Source organism: Aspergillus uvarum, assembly GCF_003184745.1.
Source record: "Aspergillus uvarum CBS 121591 unplaced genomic scaffold BO82scaffold_78, whole genome shotgun sequence".
NCBI lineage: Eukaryota > Fungi > Ascomycota > Eurotiomycetes > Eurotiales > Aspergillaceae > Aspergillus > Aspergillus uvarum.
The window spans coordinates 102,094-121,009 of NW_020291375.1; the positions used below are offsets into that span (position 1 = coordinate 102,094).

The following is an 18,916-nucleotide window of genomic DNA, read 5'->3' on the forward strand; positions in this document are numbered from 1 at the left end:
GGCGGACCGGTGCTCGTGGCGGCTGTGCACATACTGTGCGAACGGGGTGGCCGGGGTGGAGGGCAAGCGAGCACCGGCGTTGTAAGCGTGCGTCAGGTCAGACGATAGAAACGGCAACGAGAGTCCGTCGTACTGCGCGTGCGAGAGCTGGACAACGAAGACATGTTGCGTCGGCGATTGGGAGATTAATGTGAAGCGCGTGGCTCATAGGATATCAATATCAGCCCATATGGACCTGAACGTGCTCTTCTATGCTACATAAGGATGGATGTTGAGTTGACAGCCCTTCTTCAGTGGAACATGCACATGCACGATGTTCACCACGGCATGATTTGGCATATGATGTGTATCTTCTGCCTTGTTTTGGGGATGCAAGCAAGCCTGGCTTCCATAACTGACCCATCGACCAATTACCCATGAAATAGTAGGGCGCTGAGCCTCCCTTCTGGTGCAGAGACAATCTCCCCAACTCCTAGACCCATTGCTCCTCTCATTGTTGGTCGTATCGTCGCCGAGCTGGTCTGTCGACGGGTGCAGCGTGCGAGGGATATATATATCTTCTAATCGGGATGTGCTGGAACGGTGCCGAACACATGATAGGACCTAACAATGCCTTGAGAAACGCTATCATCAGCCAGAATGAAGCCAGACCGAAGGTGATCTGCAGAATTAGAAACAAAAGAGAAAAGAAAAGCACATTGAAGCATCGACGTCGCGAGACTTTATTGCTTGGACATAGCGCCCAAATCTGGTGCAGCTTACATCAACCGGCAAGGTGGCCGAGCGGTCTAAGGCGTCAGGTTAAGGTCCACCTTAGCAGTCAAGCTTCACAGCTTCCTGATCATCGTCAGATGGCGTGGGTTCGAATCCCACCCTTGTCATGTCTTTTTGCCCGCCCTCGGCTTTGAGCCGCTCAATCCACGGTCTCGCTCTGTGTTCTCTGCAAAACGATTATCGTCTGTCTATTTTCTTTCGTTTGGTTTCTTTCCCCCTTCTCCCTTTCCCTTTCAAGATCAGCCATAGTCAATCCGAACTCCGGATTGAGCATCGAATGATGTCCACCCTGCTTTCTCTCGATTCGCCATCCATGTACAGTACTATGTATACAAGGCCTAATTGGCCCTATTACAAGTTCTCATTACACAGAATACTCACTTTCAACTAGATACCAGGAAGCCTCCTTTCGTACGGACAACAATTTGAGAGATCTCATCGAGAGAACCGGAATTTGATTAATTTATACAACGAACATCCACAAAACCGCCGATCTAAGTATCCCCCACTAACTCGCCCTCACACCTCGTCTTCGTCTCCCCCCTTCTGACCGAACGAATCTAGGCAGACTCAACGCACTGGTAGTAGTAAGGGTTCCACTGCTTGCAGGTCCAGCCGTCAACGCAGGTGGTGGCACCGGTCCAGCCCTGGCCACCGCAGCGCTCGTACTTGCCGGCGGTACCGGAGGAGGCGGAGGAGGAGCTGGAGGAAGCAGCAGCGGCGGCGGCAGTGGTCTCAACGGCGACAGCGGCAGCGGTGGAAGAGGTGGTCTCGGCGACGGCGGCAGCGGTGGTGGCCGCGGCGGAGGCCTGAGCGGAGGACTTGGTCTTGTTGCGGCAGGCAGTGGCCTTCTTGGTCGAGGCGACAGCCGTGGCAAAGGTGGTGGGGGCAGCGGTGGTCGTAGGGGCCACGGCGGCGGCGGTGGAGACGGCGGCGACGGCACCCTTGGTGGTCACGGCCTCGATGGAAGAGGAAGAAGAAGAGGTGGCAACAACGGCAGCGGCGGCAGAGGAAGAAGAAGAAGAAGCAGAAGAGGAAGAGCCAGAGCTAGTGCCATCCCAGACGGAGGGACCGGGGATAGGGTAGCTGTCGAACGAACCGTACATGTTGAAGAGGATACCGGCGTCGGTGGCGGAGTAGGCGCCGGGCAGGCTGACACCCTCTGGCAGGGTGTTGGCACCGTCGGAGGTGACCTTAAACTGGACACACTCCATGTAGAACTGGGCGCCACCCTCGTTGTTGGCCTCGTGGAGGGCGATGATCTCCGGGCGGAAGAGGTAGTCGCCGGCGGGGACGTCGGGGACGGTGATGTTGTGCTTGCCGCTGTTGGCGATCAGGGTGTCGACCGCCCAGGTGCCGTCGGAGTATCCGTCCTCGGCGATCTTGACCCAGTTCTTACCGCTGCTGCCGGCGGTGGTCGGGGCCATGTAGACCATGACGGGGCCCTTGTGGGAGGAGGCGATGATGTCGTCGGAGGCGTCACGGCTGTCGTGGTGCCACTCAAAGGTGACGACGTCGCCGCCCTTGACGGACAGGGTCTTGGCCGCCGCCTGGTCGCCGTTGACGTTGCAGGTGATGTCGGTCGAGGTCACGTCCTTGACGGGGCTGTTGCTGGGGGGAGAGCGGATGTAGCCACTGGCACTGTTGCCCAAGCCCTGGTCCTCACCGTTGATCCAGACGGCGAAGACGGTGGTGTGGGCATCGACCATCTTGGCTGCTGCTGCCAGAGCGAGCATACCGAAAGTAGAGGACTTCATTTTGGAGAAAAGTGGTAAAAAGAAGGACTGAAAAATGGAGAGAAGGGAGTGAATGAATGAAAGGAGGAATGAAGGAAGTTGACCTGCAGAAAAAAGAATGAACTGCTATCCAAGCTGGAGAAGGAAAGAAAAGAAATGCACCACAGCAGTGACAAGGAGAAGGGTCTTATATCAGGGCCCGGGAGCAGGGTCTCCTCCGGAAGGCGTATCATTGCCGGCGAACTCGAGCGGAGCCCGCCAAGGCGCGACGTTTCATCTTAAATGCTGCCCGCCTCCACCGGACAGCGTCTGGCTCGCTCCCATCCGCCGAGGCAAGTTCCCTGCCAAGCCTGTTTGTGGCAGCGGCGGCTTGGCTTCATTCGAGACAGGAGGCCAGCGGGCAAGACAGGACCCGGACGGGGTCCGGACGGGGCCCGGATGCATCTCCTGGAGGCCTGGGTCTTACTCTCTAACTCGAGACCGCCGCAGGCAATCTCCCCAAGGGCAACATGAGTGGTTCGATCGCTCTTGGCTGCTTGACTGGTCACAATTCCCGAGGGGAAACCTGGATTCTTCTTGGAGCTCCAGTACAAAGTGAAGTTGGCCACAATGTGACAGCGTCTACGGTGTCTGGTGGTGTTGGACCCGATTGAGACCATGTCTTGCCCTAATCTGCCCGTTTTGTCTCGCCCGAAGGCATCCACCCATCAGCCTTGGCGGACCCATCGCCCATGCAAAAACATGCCACAACCCTCCCCCCCAAATGCAATTGAAGGATTCATGGTAGAGTGGTGAACTGAACTGTTCTTCTACGCCACTTAATGACTTGAGTTGATTGAGTTCAGACCCTAGTTGACTGCGACCTCCGGAGTTCTGGATTGTTGCTGGATGCCCCCCTCCATCCCAAGCCCACTCCTTCGTTCTGGTCTGGAGCTAGACAGATTGACCCAAGGCGCTTATTTATATAGCACTGGGAAGTGACTGGAGGGAGTTTCGTGCATTTGCAAAAGGAATATACTCATTGGTGGAGAGTGGGCTTCTAGGCGCGCGCAATCAATGTGCATGAACTGGTTCTCCTAAAATTACCCCTGGAATTGATGAGTGCCTACAATAATAGCAGCTACTCTGGCACCGATCCATCACTCATTCATTACATCCTCCCTTCGGTCAACCTGTCGAATGAGTGCCCGGAGAAGTCATCCTCCTCCATGTCTTGTCAATATCGGATACAATGCCGGCGAGTCCGGGTAGGATACATCGGGAAAGCCTACATAGTCGAAGTAGCCAAAACCAGCTGTATCCGATCTAATCGGTCATTCAGGAGATGCCTGTAGGTTGTTGACGGATCAAGGCTGCATAAGAGGGTGTATAAATCCCAATTATCCGTTTACCGGATCCGGCAGGGGAGGATGCCCGCATTGTTGCGGACAATGCGCAGTGAACTCAGGGCCAGCCCTTCCTTTATTTCATCACATGATATCTTGTAGAAATGCAAAAGCTAAGCATAAACTCCTTTGCAATGTTTCACCCGACTGTAGACCGTCTATAATCACCACTCTTGCTCATGCACTCGATACAAACTTGGCAATTAATTATCTAATCCACCACTACACCAGATCTATTCCGCTCGTCATTACGTGCGCCATACATTGCGGTCTACTCATGGCCTCAAGGCTCGAACAAGGATGAATGTACCACCCAGTCAAAGGCTGAGATGATGGACGTTACTCGAAGCTCAAGTGATTCTGCAAACACCCGGACTCTACCATATATCTGGCTAGGCAGCGGTCGCAAAGCGCAAAAGGCAGGCGAATCACGAACAGATCAATTGCTGCATGCTTTCCATGCTAGTCTAACACCTCACAGCTTCAGACCACCTTGACAGCGACACGACCCTAGTAGGCAGCATAAATGAAAGCTAACTGATCGATCTCATCGCCATCCTGCCCCATATACCCCACAATGGCATACCCGTCATCCGCGGTAAAGGTGGTACAGTTGCTCGTCGCGGTACCGGCCTCCAGGACATTGCCAGCGCTCGTGGTAGCCTTGAGATAGAAGTTGCGGGTGTGGCTGTTGTACTGCCCGGTGCACAGCTCTGCCCCGGTCCAGTACTCGCCGGTCCCCAGCGTCAGCGACACGGCCGTGCCGCCGGTGCCGCCGTGGCTGAAGGTGGTCCCGTCTGTGAGCTCCAGCGCGACGGCATCCAGGCGGTCGGCACCGCGGAAGGTCAGCACGGAGGCCACCGGCGAAGCGGGCAAGTTGGGAAGGTCGTTGAACCAGTCGCCGTGGGGCCCGCCGGAGAACTCGCTCTGGCGGAGCGACGAGGACAGCGTCCAGCTGAAGTCAACCAGCACCGGGTTGTGGTCGGAGAGCACATCCCCCAGGTAGTCTGAGTTAGTGTTGAGGAACTCCTCGCCGTCGTAGCGGAAGCTGTCAGCGACCAGAGTGACGATGCTGGAGCCCCGATACAGTACCTTATCCACCGTCTCGCAGGTCTCGTTTGTGGAAGGGTTGTCGCACATCAACGAGTCCGCGCCCGCGGTCGGGTACACTCCGCCCATCTCCAGCTCGACCCAGACGTCGGTGAGACTGTTCTGTGACTTGAAGACGCGGATGCCGGTGTCGGCGCTGCGGGTGTAGCGGCTGTTGGTGTCGCCCATGATGACCACGGCGTTGCCGGTGGACCAGGTGTCGATGTAGTCGGCGACTTGTTGAAGGTTGGCGTTACGGGCGGTTTCGTCGCCGTCTTCGGTGCTGTGAGGCTGTCCGTTAGTTCATGATATTGGAGACAGCATGGTGGTGATTGGGGACGGTGCCCTACCCAGCATCGGCGTGTAGATTGTAGAAGTCAATGTACACTCCCTCAGACGGGTTCCAACGCATAAAGGTGAAGCCCTTCGGGGTAAGGCAGTCCGACTCGGAGGCGTCAGAGCATGTGTCCCACTTGACACGCGTGAAGTCGACCCAGTCGTAATTGGAAATGGTATTCAGACCACTGCCTATGGCAGCCCCGCCAGAAGTGGCCGTGCGGTAGGGGTGGTCGTCGTACTCGTAGATGTATGCATGGTAGTTGAAGTCCTTGATCTCCATGAGCGAACTTCGCAGCCCACACTATGATAAGATGTATACATACCTCCTGCATCTGGATGATGTCATAGCCATACTCTGCAAAGTACTTGCCAAGCTCCTCCGCGTTCTCAGTCTTCGTGCCATTCACATCATTACTGTTAAGGATCTCAGGCAGACCAGCCACGTTGAAACACAGTGCGGTGAATTTGCCGCTGGTAGTGGTCGCAGAGGCCGACACGGCTGCGAGAGCACTCAGCACGAAGAGCTCAAGGTTTCGCATACTGAGACTGGTCTATCCTCCGCGAGAGTGCCTCTCTTCCGTGGAGCAGCTGCTTCAGGGGCACTTAAATAGATGAAAAACAAGAGGGGCACCCTGAGCTATCATGAGCTGACTAGCTGTAACCGAGGTGCTCGTCTCTATGCTAAGCTCTCGGCAGCAGGGTTGTTTCTTGCGAGCTTGGAAAAGATCGTCACGCGCTGCAATTGTCCACGGTCATTGGCGGAGATAATGTGATGTTCGTACGTGGGTGCATCCTTGGCATGCAGGCTGCAGGAATGTCGGATGTCAAGCCTATTCTGTTCCTGATTCTAGCCGGCACTATAACACAAGAGACTCGAGTATAGGAGCAGGAGGTGAGATACGCTGCAGAATAACTTCGGATAGACAGACCAAGCATTGCACGTGGCAGCAGTGAACCACTTCATTTGGTTGCGCCAAGTTCACGGTAATGCGACCGTTGTCTTGGCTCGAGCTTGGCACTTTCGCTTGCAGAATTGGATCCCATGAGGATGATGGCATATCGACGGGCTAGACAAGCTATTGACCCACGAGCTACCAATAGAGTCGTCTTGTGCGACTTTTATATTGCATGCCCAAGTAGCAGGTGGACTTCATGATCCGCGTCGTCAGTGATGTGCCTGGTAAGGGCCGTTGCCTGTTGCCTGGATAACTTAGGATGATCAACATGCCAATCGTGTGAATTGTCGAGATCTCAGAGCACATTCTTATTGTTTGTCATTGAAAACCTTTCCAGGATTCATTAGCCAACTGTAAATTAAGTCAGTACTGGCCAAGTCATAATCGGCGGCATTCTTACTGAGGATCCACGCTTCGTTTCAATGTCCTCATGAGATCTACTGTGGGTTCTCCTAGTTCCTCTTCAAGGTAATCCTGCTCAAGTCAGCCGACGCTGCTACTGATCGTCAGGGAGCTGGGAGGTTACCTTTTTCCCGATCCCAATGCCGTGCTCGCCCTGGGAACGTCAGTGTGGGGTTGCAAAGTGCCAAAGTCCGAGTAACATACAGAAATCGTGCCTTCCATCTCGAGCGCCCGTCGCATCATTCTCGAGACACATGCTTTCACAGCGCGATACTGCTCAGGGCTCTTAGGGTTATACATCACAGCTTGGTGGAAGTTGCCATCGCCAACGTGCCCCAACACTGTGGAGAAAAGTCCCAGGCTACTGGACTCCTCCTTGGACATCTCTGTTTCAACCATCAGTGGTTACCTTGAAAAAACTGGCTGGAGCCCACTACTCACCAACGATCTCGGCCAGACGTGAGATCGGCACCGCCACATCGGTAGACCAGATCTCGGTGCCCTGGGGCCTCGCCGCTAAGGTCGTCCACAGGGCCTGCTTCCTGGCAGACCAGAGATTGTCCCCTTCCTCTGGGGTTGATGCGAAGACCAACTCGTCCCCTTTGTTGTTCTTGAGGATCTCCCGTGTTCGGTCGATGCTCTCATTGATCCCAGACGTGGTGCCGGTGAACCTTAGAATGTCAGATTCAGATTGCATGGCAGCTCAATAACATCAGACTACGCACATACTTACTTCAGAAACAGCGTTGGGGCTTCAACCCAGTGCCTCCCGCCAGCGCCACCATTCTGGTTGATGATCCTCATTTGAACGTCGTCCATAAACTCCAGCGCCGCCAAGGGAACCGCCGCTCGGATCAGCGTCGATGCGGCCGCCGTTGCATCTCCCACGGTCGGGAATGTCGCAATCCCCACACTGGTCTCCTGCGGAATCACTGCCAGTCTGAGCGTGGCCTCTGTGATGATGCCCAGCGTGCCCTCTGACCCTGTGAACAGCGCATTCAGGTTGTACCCTGCCGAGGACTTGCGCGGACGTCTCTTGGTCTTGATCACGGACCCATCGGGAAGCACGACCGTAAGATTGACCACCCAGTCCTTCATGGTCCCGTATCGCATGGCGTTGGTCCCACTGCAGTTCGTGGCGATCATGCCCCCCACGTAGGCAGTTGGACTGGGGTCCATGGGCAGGAACAGGCCGGTCGATTTGAGCTGGTTGTTCAGATCGACCCAACGCACCCCGGCCTGGACTGTGACGTTCATGTCCGGCTCATACACCGCGACCACTTGGTTCATGCGGGACAGGTCGATGCAGATGCCTGAATGCGGGGCGGAGAAATTCCCCTCGACACTCGATCCTGCACCGAATGGGACCATGGGGACTCTGTACTTGGAGCAGACGCGAGCGATCTGGGAGACTTGTTCGGTCGTGGCGGGACTCACGACTGCGACCGGGCGTTCGGTGGTGTTGGAGGTCGACCAATCCGAGTACCCATGATTCTCGATGTCTTCGGCATCCATGCTGACAAACTCGTCGCCTAGTATACTCTTCAGTTCGTTCACAGCCTAGAAGTGAATGCGTTAGAAGCATCTGATCACATAATTGCTGGCCGGCTGTACCTTCAACATGGTTGGGCGATCGGCGTATCTTCCCCCGGACTGTGTCTTGGCGGCTTCGGCTTCGGTGGGCGCAGCGGTTCCATCCCACGCTTTGGAGGCCAGCAGAGTAACCACAGCCGTAGCTACCGCGGTCCCCACGAGGGAAAGAGTTCCCGATCGCTCCAAGGCGCGTTGCTGTGAGCTCGATGAGCTGGATCGGGAGAAGAATGGCTTTTGCGACCGTGGGAAAGTGGGTGGCCTTGGCCAGCGCGGCCGAAGGCTACGTAGCTGCCACGCCTTCATCATGCTTGCTGAATCCCGAATGATCGTCTAGTAGATGCGTTAGTTGAGACAGAGCCAGGATAATCAATCAATAGCATTGCCCTCGCCAAGGGTGTGTTGAGAGAATCTTTGCGTGTTTCTCGCGTCTTTGGTACGCGGTCCGGGGTAGGTCGGTTGAGCGCTCGGCCTTCAACGTCAACAATATCAACAAGACTACGTGAGTATTCTTGGCTCAATTCCGAAAGGCTGCTAGGTCGGTCGTCTGCTTACTAAGGCTTGCACCGGAGCGAATGGAGAGAAGAGAGAGAAGAGAGCTCTTGGAGGTTGAACTCAAGGTGTAGTGATGAGTTGTCGTAGTATCACAGGGATAAGCAGAAGAAGAAGAAGAAGAAGAAGAAGAAAGACGGTCGGGACAGAGGCCGGGGGGGAGAGAGTGCGGGGAGAAAAAGAGCGAGCGAGAGCCTGGAGAGGTTCACCGCATTCCTCACGGGGCAGTCCATCAAGCCGAGCACCTCCAAGGATACCGAAGTTCAACCCTGATATCAAACTTTCTTTTTCCCTGTTCACGCAGACCCTAACAGGAGAGCCACTCGGGCTGACTCGGGTGGCTTGAATGCCCGCACTGCACCAAACCTTGAAGATATCGGAGGCCGTCTGCCACTTGCATGGATCGCAAACAGAGCATTATGTCGATAAGGTGGATGAACATGATGAATATGTAGTAAGTGGTACGTATACTCGCAATATTCCGGAATCCCGACCAATCTGAAAGACCCACGACTGTGTGCATGAGAAGCATCTGCCAGCCACCAAGCGAAGGGCGGCCGGCTTTGAGGGATCTCTGCAGGCGATTTGGCTCATTCAGCTCCTCGTAGTCGCTCTGCTGTGTGGGCGAAGCGCCCGGATCAGCCCCCGGGTTCACGGTTCTTCGCCCGCGCCATGTCTTTGATGCCTGACCATGCGTCCCTGTGGAAGGATAGCTTGTTGTTGGCGATAGAGGTACCGGCCCTGGCTAGTCTGTACTTGTATTCGATTGACCAAAGGGAATCCGCACATATCGACGTAAGTGTACCACTGGGCGCAGAGATTCTTCTGATACACAGGGCCGGGTTTTGTACTGAATAAGTCGAATGCTACAGCTCGGGCAAGCGATCCGAATCGCAAAATACGAGGGCCTACACACTCAGCTGTCCGAGGAGCAGCTGGAGTCTGAGACTGTGGCCCGATGTCGTGGTCTCTGGTGGACGCTGGCAGGATACGCGCACGAAATGGAGGAGATCATCCAGATCCGACTGCGCAATTCACTGAACACGATGCCCAGAGGCACGCAGCACATTACCCTACTATATCACCAGGTTCGCCAGTCCCATCTCCCCAACAGCAGAACCCAACCCGCCCCTTGAAACACGCTCTACTCACCTAAATCACCAACCAGTGCGTAATCGTAGCCACCCGGCCGCTCCTCCTCTCCGCCCTGATCGACCGCCTCGACACCAACGACTTCCTAACCCTCACCAAGCCCCTCCTGTGCATCGAGATCCTTCAGGCACCGACAGTCTTCTCGGTAGGTGTATTGTTTTCTTCCTTTCTTCCCGATAAAAGAAAATGTCATGACCTCACTAGATAACTCCACAAAATCTAGAGGTACTTCTCCTCTACGACCTCGAATTCACCTACGACGCCGCCATCCACCTCGCCCTGACCCGAACCCTCTTCCGGAACTCCTCACCACTTCCCACCACACAAGAAGGTAACAGTCCCAGTCCCAGTCCCAGCCAGCAAGCCCACTCCATCCTCGACGCGATGATCTACCACGGAAACCGCATCGCTCACGCCCGGAAGGAAGGGCTGGTGCACCTCGAGCGGCTGCTGGAGGAGGTGGCCGTGTTGATGTCGGTGTCGGGCGCGGGTCGTCGCCCCGGCCGCCCGTCCTCGTGGCAGACGCATACACCGGAGAGTCTACAGGTTCCCGGCGGGGATAATGCAAGGGGGGGATGATTACTCCACCACCGCCGCCGCGGGTGGGCTGGTGGGGTACGGCGACGGGGTGGCCGGGGAAGAGGAGCTTAGTGGTCCGTCGTTGGCGGCGATGGGGGATCCGCAGCTGGCGAACGTGGAGTTTCTAGAGCAGATCGGGATCTCGTCCGTGGAGTTCTTGTCCATCGTGGCGCAGATAGGGCCTTTAGACGGGGCAGAGGGTGGGTTCGGGGGGGAGTGAGGGGCTGTTCCTGTTTCTGAGATAGGCATGTGTGAAGGGTCTTATGAGCGATCGGGAGGTTAAGCTACGCGGTGCTATCCAGATATCGGGTGTTATTGATCAGACCATGTAACACAGAAAAACAAGGCCCGGAAATGGAGAGCCTGGTGTCTTCATATGCCTGTCTGTGAAAATTTCTCCCGGAGGCTAAGTCCCTTAAATATTACAGGAGAGCTCTAGAACTGCATCCAGCCAGATATCTCAGCAGAAAATAGCCCGCTCCGGCATTTCCTCCTCCCTGGATGCTCTTGCGCGCCGTTCTCCAAAAGACTACAAGACCTGGACGACATCGTCGGAATGCCCTGCCGTCGCAATCAGCGGCGGCGGGCGCTCGATCTTCTGCCGGAAAATGTATCGCTTGATGAACCACGGCAGCCACACCGTCAACTCGTAGTTGATGAACTTCTTCGTGGGGACGGAGAAAACCTCTGTCACAGAGGCATCAGCAACTGGTACTTTGTAAGTGGATGAGATTGGCCGCTGGGAACTTACGATCGATTTCCTCCAGGGTGAGCTGCTTGGTCTCGCGCACGAAGCAGAAGATCATGAACCAGGCGATCAAGTTCAGACCCGCATAGAATCCGACTAGACACAGTCATGAGAGTTAGATCACGTCCTCGCGCTGAGTAAATCGAGTCTTCTTTCACTTACAGGCACCGGTGGGAGTCATGACGGTCTTCATCCGAGGGAAGGTCAAACTGAGGATACCAGCTGGGTGGCTGTTAGCTGCAGGGGCTCGTTGATTATGGTTATCCTACGAATAGAAGGGCTTACCGAAGGTATTGTTGATGCACACAGCCCAGGCCATACCTTGCTCACGCTGGATGGTCGGGAACACCTCGGCCGAGTACTGGAACGCCACCGGCCCTTCCCCTAGGGAGTAGCAGATAGTGAAGAGGTAGACGAACCTTCGCTGGGGTCAGTCCAAATCAATGCTGCTGGAATGGTTCTGAGGAACGTACAGAGCGACGGGGCCAATCTGCGCACCCTTGCTACCGGTGTCTTTCAATAGGGAGAGACCGGCCGCCAGGAGGAAGATGCACATGAGGGGGAATGTCTGGATGGGCGTTAGTCGGCAGTCTCATCATTGCTTAGACTTCAAGGAGAGAAAGAAACAGAGCTCCACTCACAATCAGAGTCAGAGTCCGGCGTCCTTTGGTATCGATCAGGAACACGGTCGGGATGGTGAAGACGACCTGGATCGCGCCGTAGCCCAGCGAGGCGTACAACGCCTGGGTCGCGCTATATCCAGCATTCTCGAAGATGGTCGAGCTGTAGAACGAGATGACTACAGAGCGTCAGAGACAAGTCTACCCGGGAGCGAGCACGACTCGGCCCAACTTACTGTTGATGCCGCACATCTGCTGGGCGATCATGACGGTCGAGGCGCCGTAGTTGGCCCGGCGGATGCGAGGCACGGCAAAGCAATCCCACATCCGAGCAAAATAGCCCGCGCCCCGCGCTTCCCGGAGTTCCTCCTCGTAGATCACATACGAGTAGTAGTAGTCTCGGGCGGCGATGATGGGGTGGGCGCGCAGACGCAGCATCGACTTGAAGCCTTGGGCGTACCGGCCGTGCTTCATCAGCCAGCGAGGGGATTCCGGGCAGAAGAAGATCCCCAGCCCCAGGATGAAGGATGGAATGAAGGCGGATCCGAGTTGCAGGCGCCAGGCGATGCGACCGGTGTCTTTGACGATCACGTTGGCGGCGAAGCCCAAGAAGATACCTTGATCCACGAGGTTAGTAGGGTAAATCGGTGGGCTCTCGATCCGATGGTAAGGAGAGGGTAGCGCACCTGCGACGACCCACAACTGCCAGAACATGACCAGAGCACCTCGAATGCGCGCAGGCGCCATCTCCGCCGAGTAGATCGGGACCGTCGCGTTCTTGGCCCCAATCCCGATGCCCATCACGAACCGAGCAGCGAACAATCCTTGCCACGACTTGGCGAATGCAGATCCAATGGGGGTGGCGGTCAGACAGCACGCAGTGACAAAGATCTCGCCTCTTCGGCCCAGGTAGTGGTTGAGCGGATCGACAATGAAGGCGCCACTGCATAGAAACACACCAATCAGTCCTGCGAGAAAGCCCACAAGAAAGAAGACTATCGGGGAGTCTCGACACTCACATCATCCCAGCCGTCAAGAAAATGATGGCGTTGACCAGTCCCACAATCCACTCATCTTTACCGTCCCCAGCGATGCCAAACTCCTGGGGGAAAGAGAGGTTCGCTCCGTTGGAGCCGGTCTGATCCCAACCTTGCGTCGCGGCGCCAATCGCACACAGGGCAATTGAGTACCAGAGCATGAATGGGCCATGCCATTTGTGATCCCTCTCGTAGATAAGCGCAGCGCGGTCCTGGTCGTTGAGTTCAGGGATCGACTCGAACCTCTGAGGGTCCCGCGCGACCAGGGCAGCACGAGCGATGAGATCGGCGTGCTCGGGCATGCCGTGGGAGTCGGCGAACGTGCGAGCGTCAAGAACGACCTGCTCTGGAGATTTGCGCTTCAAGTGACAAAACAGTCAGTGTCCCGAGATCATAAGAAGGTCAACCTGCGCGATGCTCACCGTCAGAGGATTCTCAATCAGATTGAGGGCTGGCCCGCGAGCCGCATGAGGCAGCTCGGGCTTGGTGATCGGGGCGACATTCTCATTGTGAGAGATCACGTCCGCAGACGTCTTCTCGTTCATGGTGGATGGGTGGGTCAGTTTGAGGCGGATGGGAGGGAGGTTGGTCTGAGAAAGATGTCTCCTACCGAAAGCCTCATGGGGGGTTTAAAGAAGAAACCAAAGGGGGGTTAAAAGAAAAAAAAAAAAAAAGGTGGCTCATTCACCGCATATAGGCCAATACATTCACCCTTCCCCATGGGGTAATTACAGTACTGTACAAAGGGCATGGGGACACGGACTCGTAGCATTGTCAGCACTAGCAACAAGACCGATCATACGAGCGTATGCCCATCTGACAACCAGTTAGGGCTTGGCTGGCTGCAGGATTGGGCGGCTGGTGGCTTTTGCCGCAACCCCACTTCCGGCGCTCAAAGCGCCTGGGCTCTTAGCCTCTTGCTGCTCTCTGCTGCTCTTCTCCGCAAACTCCACATTCCACACACGCCCACACAGACCAAATACTCCAAAAATCGGACATACCCCGGATCCCCAGATCGCTGGTGGTCGCTGGAACGTGGTCGACCACGATAGTACCATAAAACCTTCCAAATTCTCAGGGTTGAACCACCGAGCCTGATTGGCGGATCAAAAGACAAGGTTTCTGGCCCTCGGTTACAAAGCCAGAGATGGACAACGTAATCCCACCTCAATAGACAAACGGTGAAACCCCCCCCCCCCCAAAGTACCAAGACTAGACCTACAATCAGGTGTAATGATGTATGTGGCTGTTAAGGGAAAGGCTATCCTGACCATTCCCCCCCCCTTTAGCCTCAACAAGCCGATAGGTCTTCACTGGAGTATTGTGCCGTGCCCGGGAAGCTTTTCTTGCTCGCTATTACTCTGGCCCTCCGTCCCTCCGGTCTGGCGGCGGTTTTCGCCGTTTCGGTCCTGCCGTGACCCCACTGACTAATAATTGGAAGGTGACATGTATCAGTTACATCCGGGGTCACAACTCGAATCCTGGGGGGATTCTCGGCAGCGAATCATAATTGGGATTGCTCACTAGTCTCTTAACTCGCGCTACCTTTCGCTGCGCTTTGCCAGGTTGCTTATCCTGGTTATTGCCTCAATCCGGGGGCGGATGAGCACCATCCCGGTCTACGATGGCAAACATGATTGCTGACTGACGGCCTGGATTTCCATCGTACCCGAATCGCTCCCCGAGACTTCTCGCCGCTCAGGTCACAGGTGCAGTAGACTATAACTTGACCATCGGAGCGTCCGAGTGGTCGCCAGTCCGCATGGTGCGGGGAGGAGAGCGATGGTCACATGACCGTAGAATATGCCCCCACGCTTTTCTTGGTGTCTTGGGATACGATTCTTTAGTCCTAACCTTGTTGGAGTAGAAGTTCAAGACCTCAGGATTCTCCCGACTTCCATCCAATTCTCTTCCCCTCGTACGAACAGCAAAACTGGGAAGGTTTCACACGGCCTGGGGTTCGGCAGCAAACGCGGGGTGAGAGGGCCATTCGTCGCCGATCTTAGCTTCTCAAGGAGCAGCGTCAGCACATGGGCGCCGGTCCAGTGACCGACTAATCAACTCAACTTTTCACTTAGTTAGTTGTCTAGCTCTCTTGGGAGGCAGGGAGGCAAAGGTGTGGCGGTGGGTGAGAAGCTGGGCTGCGAGCCTTAATCTGACGGACTGGCCTAAAGCGCCCGCGCTCGGAAGAACGTTTCACCCCTTTACGTCTTAGACGGGGCTAATGTAATTGGCCATGTACCCTACGCCAGTTTCAACTCCGAAATAATAAGGCCTGGTTTGCATAAGAGGTAAAAAAGACCAGGAAAGAGAGGGGAGGGGGGCAAAAAAACATGAGCAAACCGTGCATCTTACTCCCTCGGCCCTTGCTCTCGCCCGGATTGCTTCCTCGTTGTGGTCTCTTCTCAAAGAACGCAAACCCACTATATCTTCACGGTGGAAGCTCTCGTGCATTTTCTCTAGCTATGGTCAAACTGACGGTACCAACAATAAACCCAACTCGTGTTCTGTACAAGCCTATTGAAGATGTGGAAAGAATGAAATACTATCAGCCTGGTGGCTATCACCCAGGGACTATCGGAGATCGTCTCCACGATCGCTATCGGGTTATCCATAAGCTTGGGCATGGGACATACTCGACGATTTGGCTGGCCCGAGATTAGCGATCTCGCATACACGTTGCCGTGAAAGTCTGTACGGCATATTCGAACCCGCCCGAAATTGACGTCATCTCGGAACTCTCGAAACCTCCCTTGTTATCAGACATAGGCAGAACTATGATCCCCTCAATCCTGGATAAATTCAACATTCAAGGCCCAAATGGTGAACACATCTGTTTGGTGACTAAGCCGGCCAGGGTGAGTCTTTCTGATCTTGGATCAGCCTTTTCCAGCTTGAAGTGGCCCGAGTCGTAGCCGCGCAGCTTGCGATTGCTATCCATTATATCCATTCACGGGGCTTCGTCCATGGAGATCTTCATCGCGGAAACATCCTACTCCAACTGCCCCGTGACTTTGATCAGTTATCCACAAAAAAGCTATACGAGCAGTATGGGGAGCCGGTCCTTGAACCAGTCAATCGTCTAGACGGCCAAACGCTCCCACCAGGCGTCGAACACTGGAGGATCGCTTTGAATCGAACGTGCAGCGACCACGGATAAAAGAGGGAATGTCACCCTTTGGCTCAAGCGAACGAGATTCACTTTACTCGATGTTGCGCTCGATGCTTTCATTTCGGCTGGAGGGTCGACCGTCTGCTCAACCGGTTCTGGAGTCTGAGTGGATGGCCAAATGGGCTCTACCTGAGTACGAGAAGTTACGCAGCACTCACAACAAGAGTTTGTGGGCCTAAATGATGTTTTTTCTCACCTGCATTCCATCCTGTGTTCTCGTGTTCAACCATCCCCAGCACATTCATGCTCTGGTTTCCACATTCGGGTATCTATGAATACACGAAGACTCGACCCATGCCGTCGGGTTCTAGCTCGTTTGGTCCGTCGCTCGGAACGTCTTTGAGTCCAGAATTGGCCCAGTGTGTGAGAATGTGCGTTTCACTGATCCAGCATCAGGAAAAGCTCTTTTGCGGCTATCATACGCGTTACACTTCCGTCTATGTATGCCATGGCCGAAGTCAGGTCTCGCTTCGACTCGAATGTGGCAGAAAAATATGCACATGCAAACACCGCAAACAGAACAGGTCCGTGGCCTGGTGTCACGGGTGGGCGTAACTACTCAGTAACTCACCCAGACTTAGCCGCTGCTCAGCTTCACCGCTTCCGAATCTCCACTAAGTTACATTTTACCCTACTAACCAATCTGAAGAAGTCCGCATTTCTCCAGGTTCTGGAAGAAATTCTTTTTGGAAGAAGTATCCGCCAAGTCGTTTTGTTTTGACCCATGCCACCACGGCTATGGCCGTCCAGTTCTCCACCACTAGCCACTTCAGGCTGGTTGCGACCGAGCACAAAATCCCCCGGCTACGTTTCGAAGATCAGGACATAGGTTAGCCTCACTCATAGTATGATTCCGGCTTCATCTCATGGACACATGTATGTCTTGCTTGGGACATGTACTTTGTTTTCTGCTTCTCAAACACAATTGGCCGGATGGTGTAGTTGGTTATCACGTATCGTTAACACCGATAAGGTCCTGGGATCGAGCCCCAGTCTGGTCATTTTTTTTTTGCCACCTTTTGACTCTTCTCACCGCGTAAATCGTTCAGTATCTAGGATGTAGAACTAATGTAACACAAGAGTTCAAACGAGCATCTTCCTATTCAGTCTCTGTTTAGCTTTTTTCGTGCCGTGAAGAGTTCCGCCCTGTAAGCAAAACATGGAACCGGTGCTTGACACGCATATATATATGGGGGCCAGCTGGCTAGTGAATGACCCAACAAATTACTTCCGCCGGCAACGAGTCACTTCAAGAACGCCCAAAGATTATTCAAGGATTCTGCAAGTGTGGGATGTGCAAAGATACCATCTTGCAACTTCTCATACGACAAATTTCCCGCCATGGCCATTTGCACCACGCTCATCAGCTCCCCACCCTCGACGCCCAAGCATGAGAATCCCAGGATGAGCTTGCTCTCTCCATCAACGATCGCCTTCATGGCTCCTCTGACCTCGTCGATCTCCAAGGCCCGTGCTACATAGCTCATCGGCATCAGCGCAGTGAGGATCCTTTTGTCGGGGTATTTTTCTCGTGCCTCGTGCTCGTGTAATCCCACATGCGCGAACTGAGGGTCAGTGAACGCCACATAGGGAATCAGCCGGCCTTTGGTTGACTGCTTAGCCGCTGGCGGGTGGGATGCCACAAGGCTGGACCTGAGGATCCGGAAGTCGTCGTAAGAGACGTGCGTGAACGCCGGGGGGCCTTTGACATCACCCAGAGCATAGATGCCAGGCACAGATGTCTCCAGAAATTCGTTGGTGGCGATATAGCCCTTTGGGTCGATCTCAACACCTGCCGCATCGAGTTTTAGCTGTTCAGTGTTCGGTACACGCCCAGCCGCGAAGAGGATATGTGACACGCCGCTTAGGACTCGGTCGCCTTGCTTCGACGTGATCGAAAGATCAAAACTGTCGTCGGCGACCGGCTGAAGACGAACGGGTATCGTATCCAGCAAGACGTCCATCTCATCTTCCCGGAAGATATCGAGCAGCATCCTCGCCAGCTCGGGATCCTCGCGCGGCAACAGCTGCGTCCCGCGATGGAGGATGGTAACCCTAGCCCCGAGTCTCCGAAACAGCTGCCCGAACTCGACCCCAATATACCCGCCACCAACCACCACCAAATGCTCGGGGACGCGATCCAACTCCATCACCGAGGTCGAATCCAAGACCCTGTCCCGCGGAATCGCATCAAGACTCTCAATCTCCGGAACAGACGGCCGACACCCTGTATTAATCACAATCGTCCCGCCGGTAACCGTTTTGCTGCTGCCATCCCGCATCGCCACCGCCAGCGTCCTCCCATCCACGAAGCTCGCTTCCCCCATCAAGACATCGACCCCAGCGGCTTTCAATCGACTCTCCCCGCCCCTCCGGAACGACTCCACGATGTCCCGCTTCCGCTGCCGGACCCTCTCCATCTCAACCACGATCGTGTTCGGTTTGTGTGCGTCGCTCTGCGACGATCCCGGCAGATGCACCCCGTACTGCGGGCCCCGCCCCGTCAGCGCCGCCACCCTGCCGGAGGCGATCATGGTTTTCGTAGGTGTGCAGCCCTCGTTGACGCAGCAGCCGCCGACATGGGCGCGTTCGATCAAGGCGGTTCTGTGTTTGGCCTCGGCGAAGGCCTTGGCGAGGGGCGTGCCGCCGCCCTGGCCGGAGCCGATGATGATGGCGTCGTAGTGCGTGGGTGCTGCGACGGTGGCCATGATTCTTTGGCTTAGGGGCCGTGGTTGCAGGGTGGAACGAACGATGGAGCGGATAGACATTCTTCGAGAAGGTATTT

General features: G+C 55.2%; 8 protein-coding genes and 2 non-coding genes across 10 annotated transcripts; 5 read left to right on the plus strand and 5 right to left on the minus strand.

The window, feature by feature from the left end:
• Positions 1 to 769: 769 nt before the first annotated feature.
• Positions 770 to 881, plus strand: BO82DRAFT_t298. Its single transcript has one exon. It is a non-coding gene; the product is annotated as a tRNA-Leu (tRNA).
• Positions 882 to 1,221: 340 nt separating this feature from the next.
• On the minus strand, positions 1,222 to 2,726 carry eglD (putative endoglucanase). The gene has a single exon (XM_025636403.1). The coding sequence runs from the start codon at positions 2,529 to 2,531 to the stop codon at positions 1,335 to 1,337; it is 1,197 nt and encodes a 398-aa protein (XP_025486980.1). The 5' UTR covers positions 2,532 to 2,726; the 3' UTR covers positions 1,222 to 1,334.
• Positions 2,727 to 4,302: 1,576 nt separating this feature from the next.
• Positions 4,303 to 5,957, minus strand: BO82DRAFT_194987 (endonuclease/exonuclease/phosphatase family protein). The gene is made up of 3 exons (XM_025630554.1): positions 5,647 to 5,957; positions 5,335 to 5,591; positions 4,303 to 5,267 (listed from the first exon to the last, which is right to left on the minus strand). The coding sequence occupies exons 1-3, from the start codon at positions 5,860 to 5,862 to the stop codon at positions 4,406 to 4,408; spliced, it is 1,335 nt and encodes a 444-aa protein (XP_025486981.1). The 5' UTR covers positions 5,863 to 5,957; the 3' UTR covers positions 4,303 to 4,405.
• A 466-nt stretch (positions 5,958 to 6,423) lies between these two features.
• Positions 6,424 to 8,684, minus strand: BO82DRAFT_194985 (FAD-binding oxidoreductase). The gene is made up of 7 exons (XM_025630553.1): positions 8,296 to 8,684; positions 7,415 to 8,241; positions 7,123 to 7,352; positions 6,886 to 7,067; positions 6,806 to 6,835; positions 6,680 to 6,753; positions 6,424 to 6,630 (listed from the first exon to the last, which is right to left on the minus strand). The coding sequence occupies exons 1-7, from the start codon at positions 8,578 to 8,580 to the stop codon at positions 6,588 to 6,590; spliced, it is 1,671 nt and encodes a 556-aa protein (XP_025486982.1). The 5' UTR covers positions 8,581 to 8,684; the 3' UTR covers positions 6,424 to 6,587.
• A 480-nt stretch (positions 8,685 to 9,164) lies between these two features.
• BO82DRAFT_436379 (fungal specific transcription factor domain-containing protein) lies at positions 9,165 to 10,774 on the plus strand (the record flags this gene model as incomplete). Its single annotated transcript, XM_025641109.1, has 5 exons — positions 9,165 to 9,618; positions 9,696 to 9,911; positions 9,992 to 10,120; positions 10,180 to 10,448; positions 10,522 to 10,774. The coding sequence occupies exons 1-5, from the start codon at positions 9,496 to 9,498 to the stop codon at positions 10,772 to 10,774; spliced, it is 990 nt and encodes a 329-aa protein (XP_025486983.1). The 5' UTR covers positions 9,165 to 9,495.
• Positions 10,775 to 11,083: 309 nt separating this feature from the next.
• Positions 11,084 to 13,504, minus strand: BO82DRAFT_295444 (putative facilitated glucose transporter; the record flags this gene model as incomplete). Its single annotated transcript, XM_025631865.1, has 10 exons — positions 11,084 to 11,241; positions 11,306 to 11,398; positions 11,465 to 11,524; positions 11,588 to 11,721; positions 11,776 to 11,870; positions 11,944 to 12,101; positions 12,159 to 12,539; positions 12,609 to 12,865; positions 12,942 to 13,318; positions 13,382 to 13,504. 10 exons carry the CDS (start codon positions 13,502 to 13,504, stop codon positions 11,084 to 11,086), a joined length of 1,836 nt encoding a protein of 611 aa, XP_025486984.1.
• A 1,646-nt stretch (positions 13,505 to 15,150) lies between these two features.
• Positions 15,151 to 16,065, plus strand: BO82DRAFT_425296 (uncharacterized protein). The gene has a single exon (XM_025640325.1). The coding sequence runs from the start codon at positions 15,293 to 15,295 to the stop codon at positions 15,620 to 15,622; it is 330 nt and encodes a 109-aa protein (XP_025486985.1). The 5' UTR covers positions 15,151 to 15,292; the 3' UTR covers positions 15,623 to 16,065.
• On the plus strand, positions 15,833 to 16,884 carry BO82DRAFT_195199 (uncharacterized protein). The gene is made up of 3 exons (XM_025630555.1): positions 15,833 to 16,296; positions 16,528 to 16,655; positions 16,781 to 16,884. The coding sequence occupies exons 1-3, from the start codon at positions 16,128 to 16,130 to the stop codon at positions 16,850 to 16,852; spliced, it is 369 nt and encodes a 122-aa protein (XP_025486986.1). The 5' UTR covers positions 15,833 to 16,127; the 3' UTR covers positions 16,853 to 16,884.
• A 174-nt stretch (positions 16,885 to 17,058) lies between these two features.
• Positions 17,059 to 17,132, plus strand: BO82DRAFT_t299. The gene has a single exon. It is a non-coding gene; the product is annotated as a tRNA-Val (tRNA).
• Positions 17,133 to 17,375: 243 nt separating this feature from the next.
• On the minus strand, positions 17,376 to 18,839 carry BO82DRAFT_295359 (FAD-dependent pyridine nucleotide-disulfide oxidoreductase; the record flags this gene model as incomplete). The annotated part of the gene is made up of 1 exon (XM_025631859.1): positions 17,376 to 18,839. The coding sequence occupies one exon, from the start codon at positions 18,837 to 18,839 to the stop codon at positions 17,376 to 17,378; it is 1,464 nt and encodes a 487-aa protein (XP_025486987.1).
• Between the last annotated feature and the right edge of the window lie 77 nt (positions 18,840 to 18,916).

What these genes read in the sequence shown, in the direction of transcription:
- eglD (XM_025636403.1), bottom strand. Translation starts at nt 2,531, where the DNA reads ATGAAGTCCTCTACTTTCGGTATGCTCGCTCTGGCAGCAGCAGCCAAG.
- BO82DRAFT_194987 (XM_025630554.1), bottom strand. Translation starts at nt 5,862, where the DNA reads ATGCGAAACCTTGAGCTCTTCGTGCTGAGTGCTCTCGCAGCCGTGTCG. An exon ending in ACATCATCCAGATGCAGGAG is followed by an intron (nt 5,592 to 5,646) that starts GTATGTATACAT and finishes ATGGAGATCAAG; the next exon opens with GACTTCAACTACCATGCATA. An exon ending in AATCTACACGCCGATGCTGG is followed by an intron (nt 5,268 to 5,334) that starts GTAGGGCACCGT and finishes ACAGCCTCACAG; the next exon opens with CACCGAAGACGGCGACGAAA.
- BO82DRAFT_194985 (XM_025630553.1), bottom strand. Translation starts at nt 8,580, where the DNA reads ATGATGAAGGCGTGGCAGCTACGTAGCCTTCGGCCGCGCTGGCCAAGG. An exon ending in GCATTGGGATCGGGAAAAAG is followed by an intron (nt 6,754 to 6,805) that starts GTAACCTCCCAG and finishes TGACTTGAGCAG; the next exon opens with GATTACCTTGAAGAGGAACT. An exon ending in AAACGAAGCGTGGATCCTCA is followed by an intron (nt 6,631 to 6,679) that starts GTAAGAATGCCG and finishes CTTAATTTACAG; the next exon opens with TTGGCTAATGAATCCTGGAA.
- BO82DRAFT_425296 (XM_025640325.1), top strand. Translation starts at nt 15,293, where the DNA reads ATGAGCAAACCGTGCATCTTACTCCCTCGGCCCTTGCTCTCGCCCGGA.
- BO82DRAFT_195199 (XM_025630555.1), top strand. Translation starts at nt 16,128, where the DNA reads ATGTCACCCTTTGGCTCAAGCGAACGAGATTCACTTTACTCGATGTTG. An exon ending in ACGCAGCACTCACAACAAGA is followed by an intron (nt 16,297 to 16,527) that starts GTTTGTGGGCCT and finishes ATCCAGCATCAG; the next exon opens with GAAAAGCTCTTTTGCGGCTA. An exon ending in AAACACCGCAAACAGAACAG is followed by an intron (nt 16,656 to 16,780) that starts GTCCGTGGCCTG and finishes ACCAATCTGAAG; the next exon opens with AAGTCCGCATTTCTCCAGGT.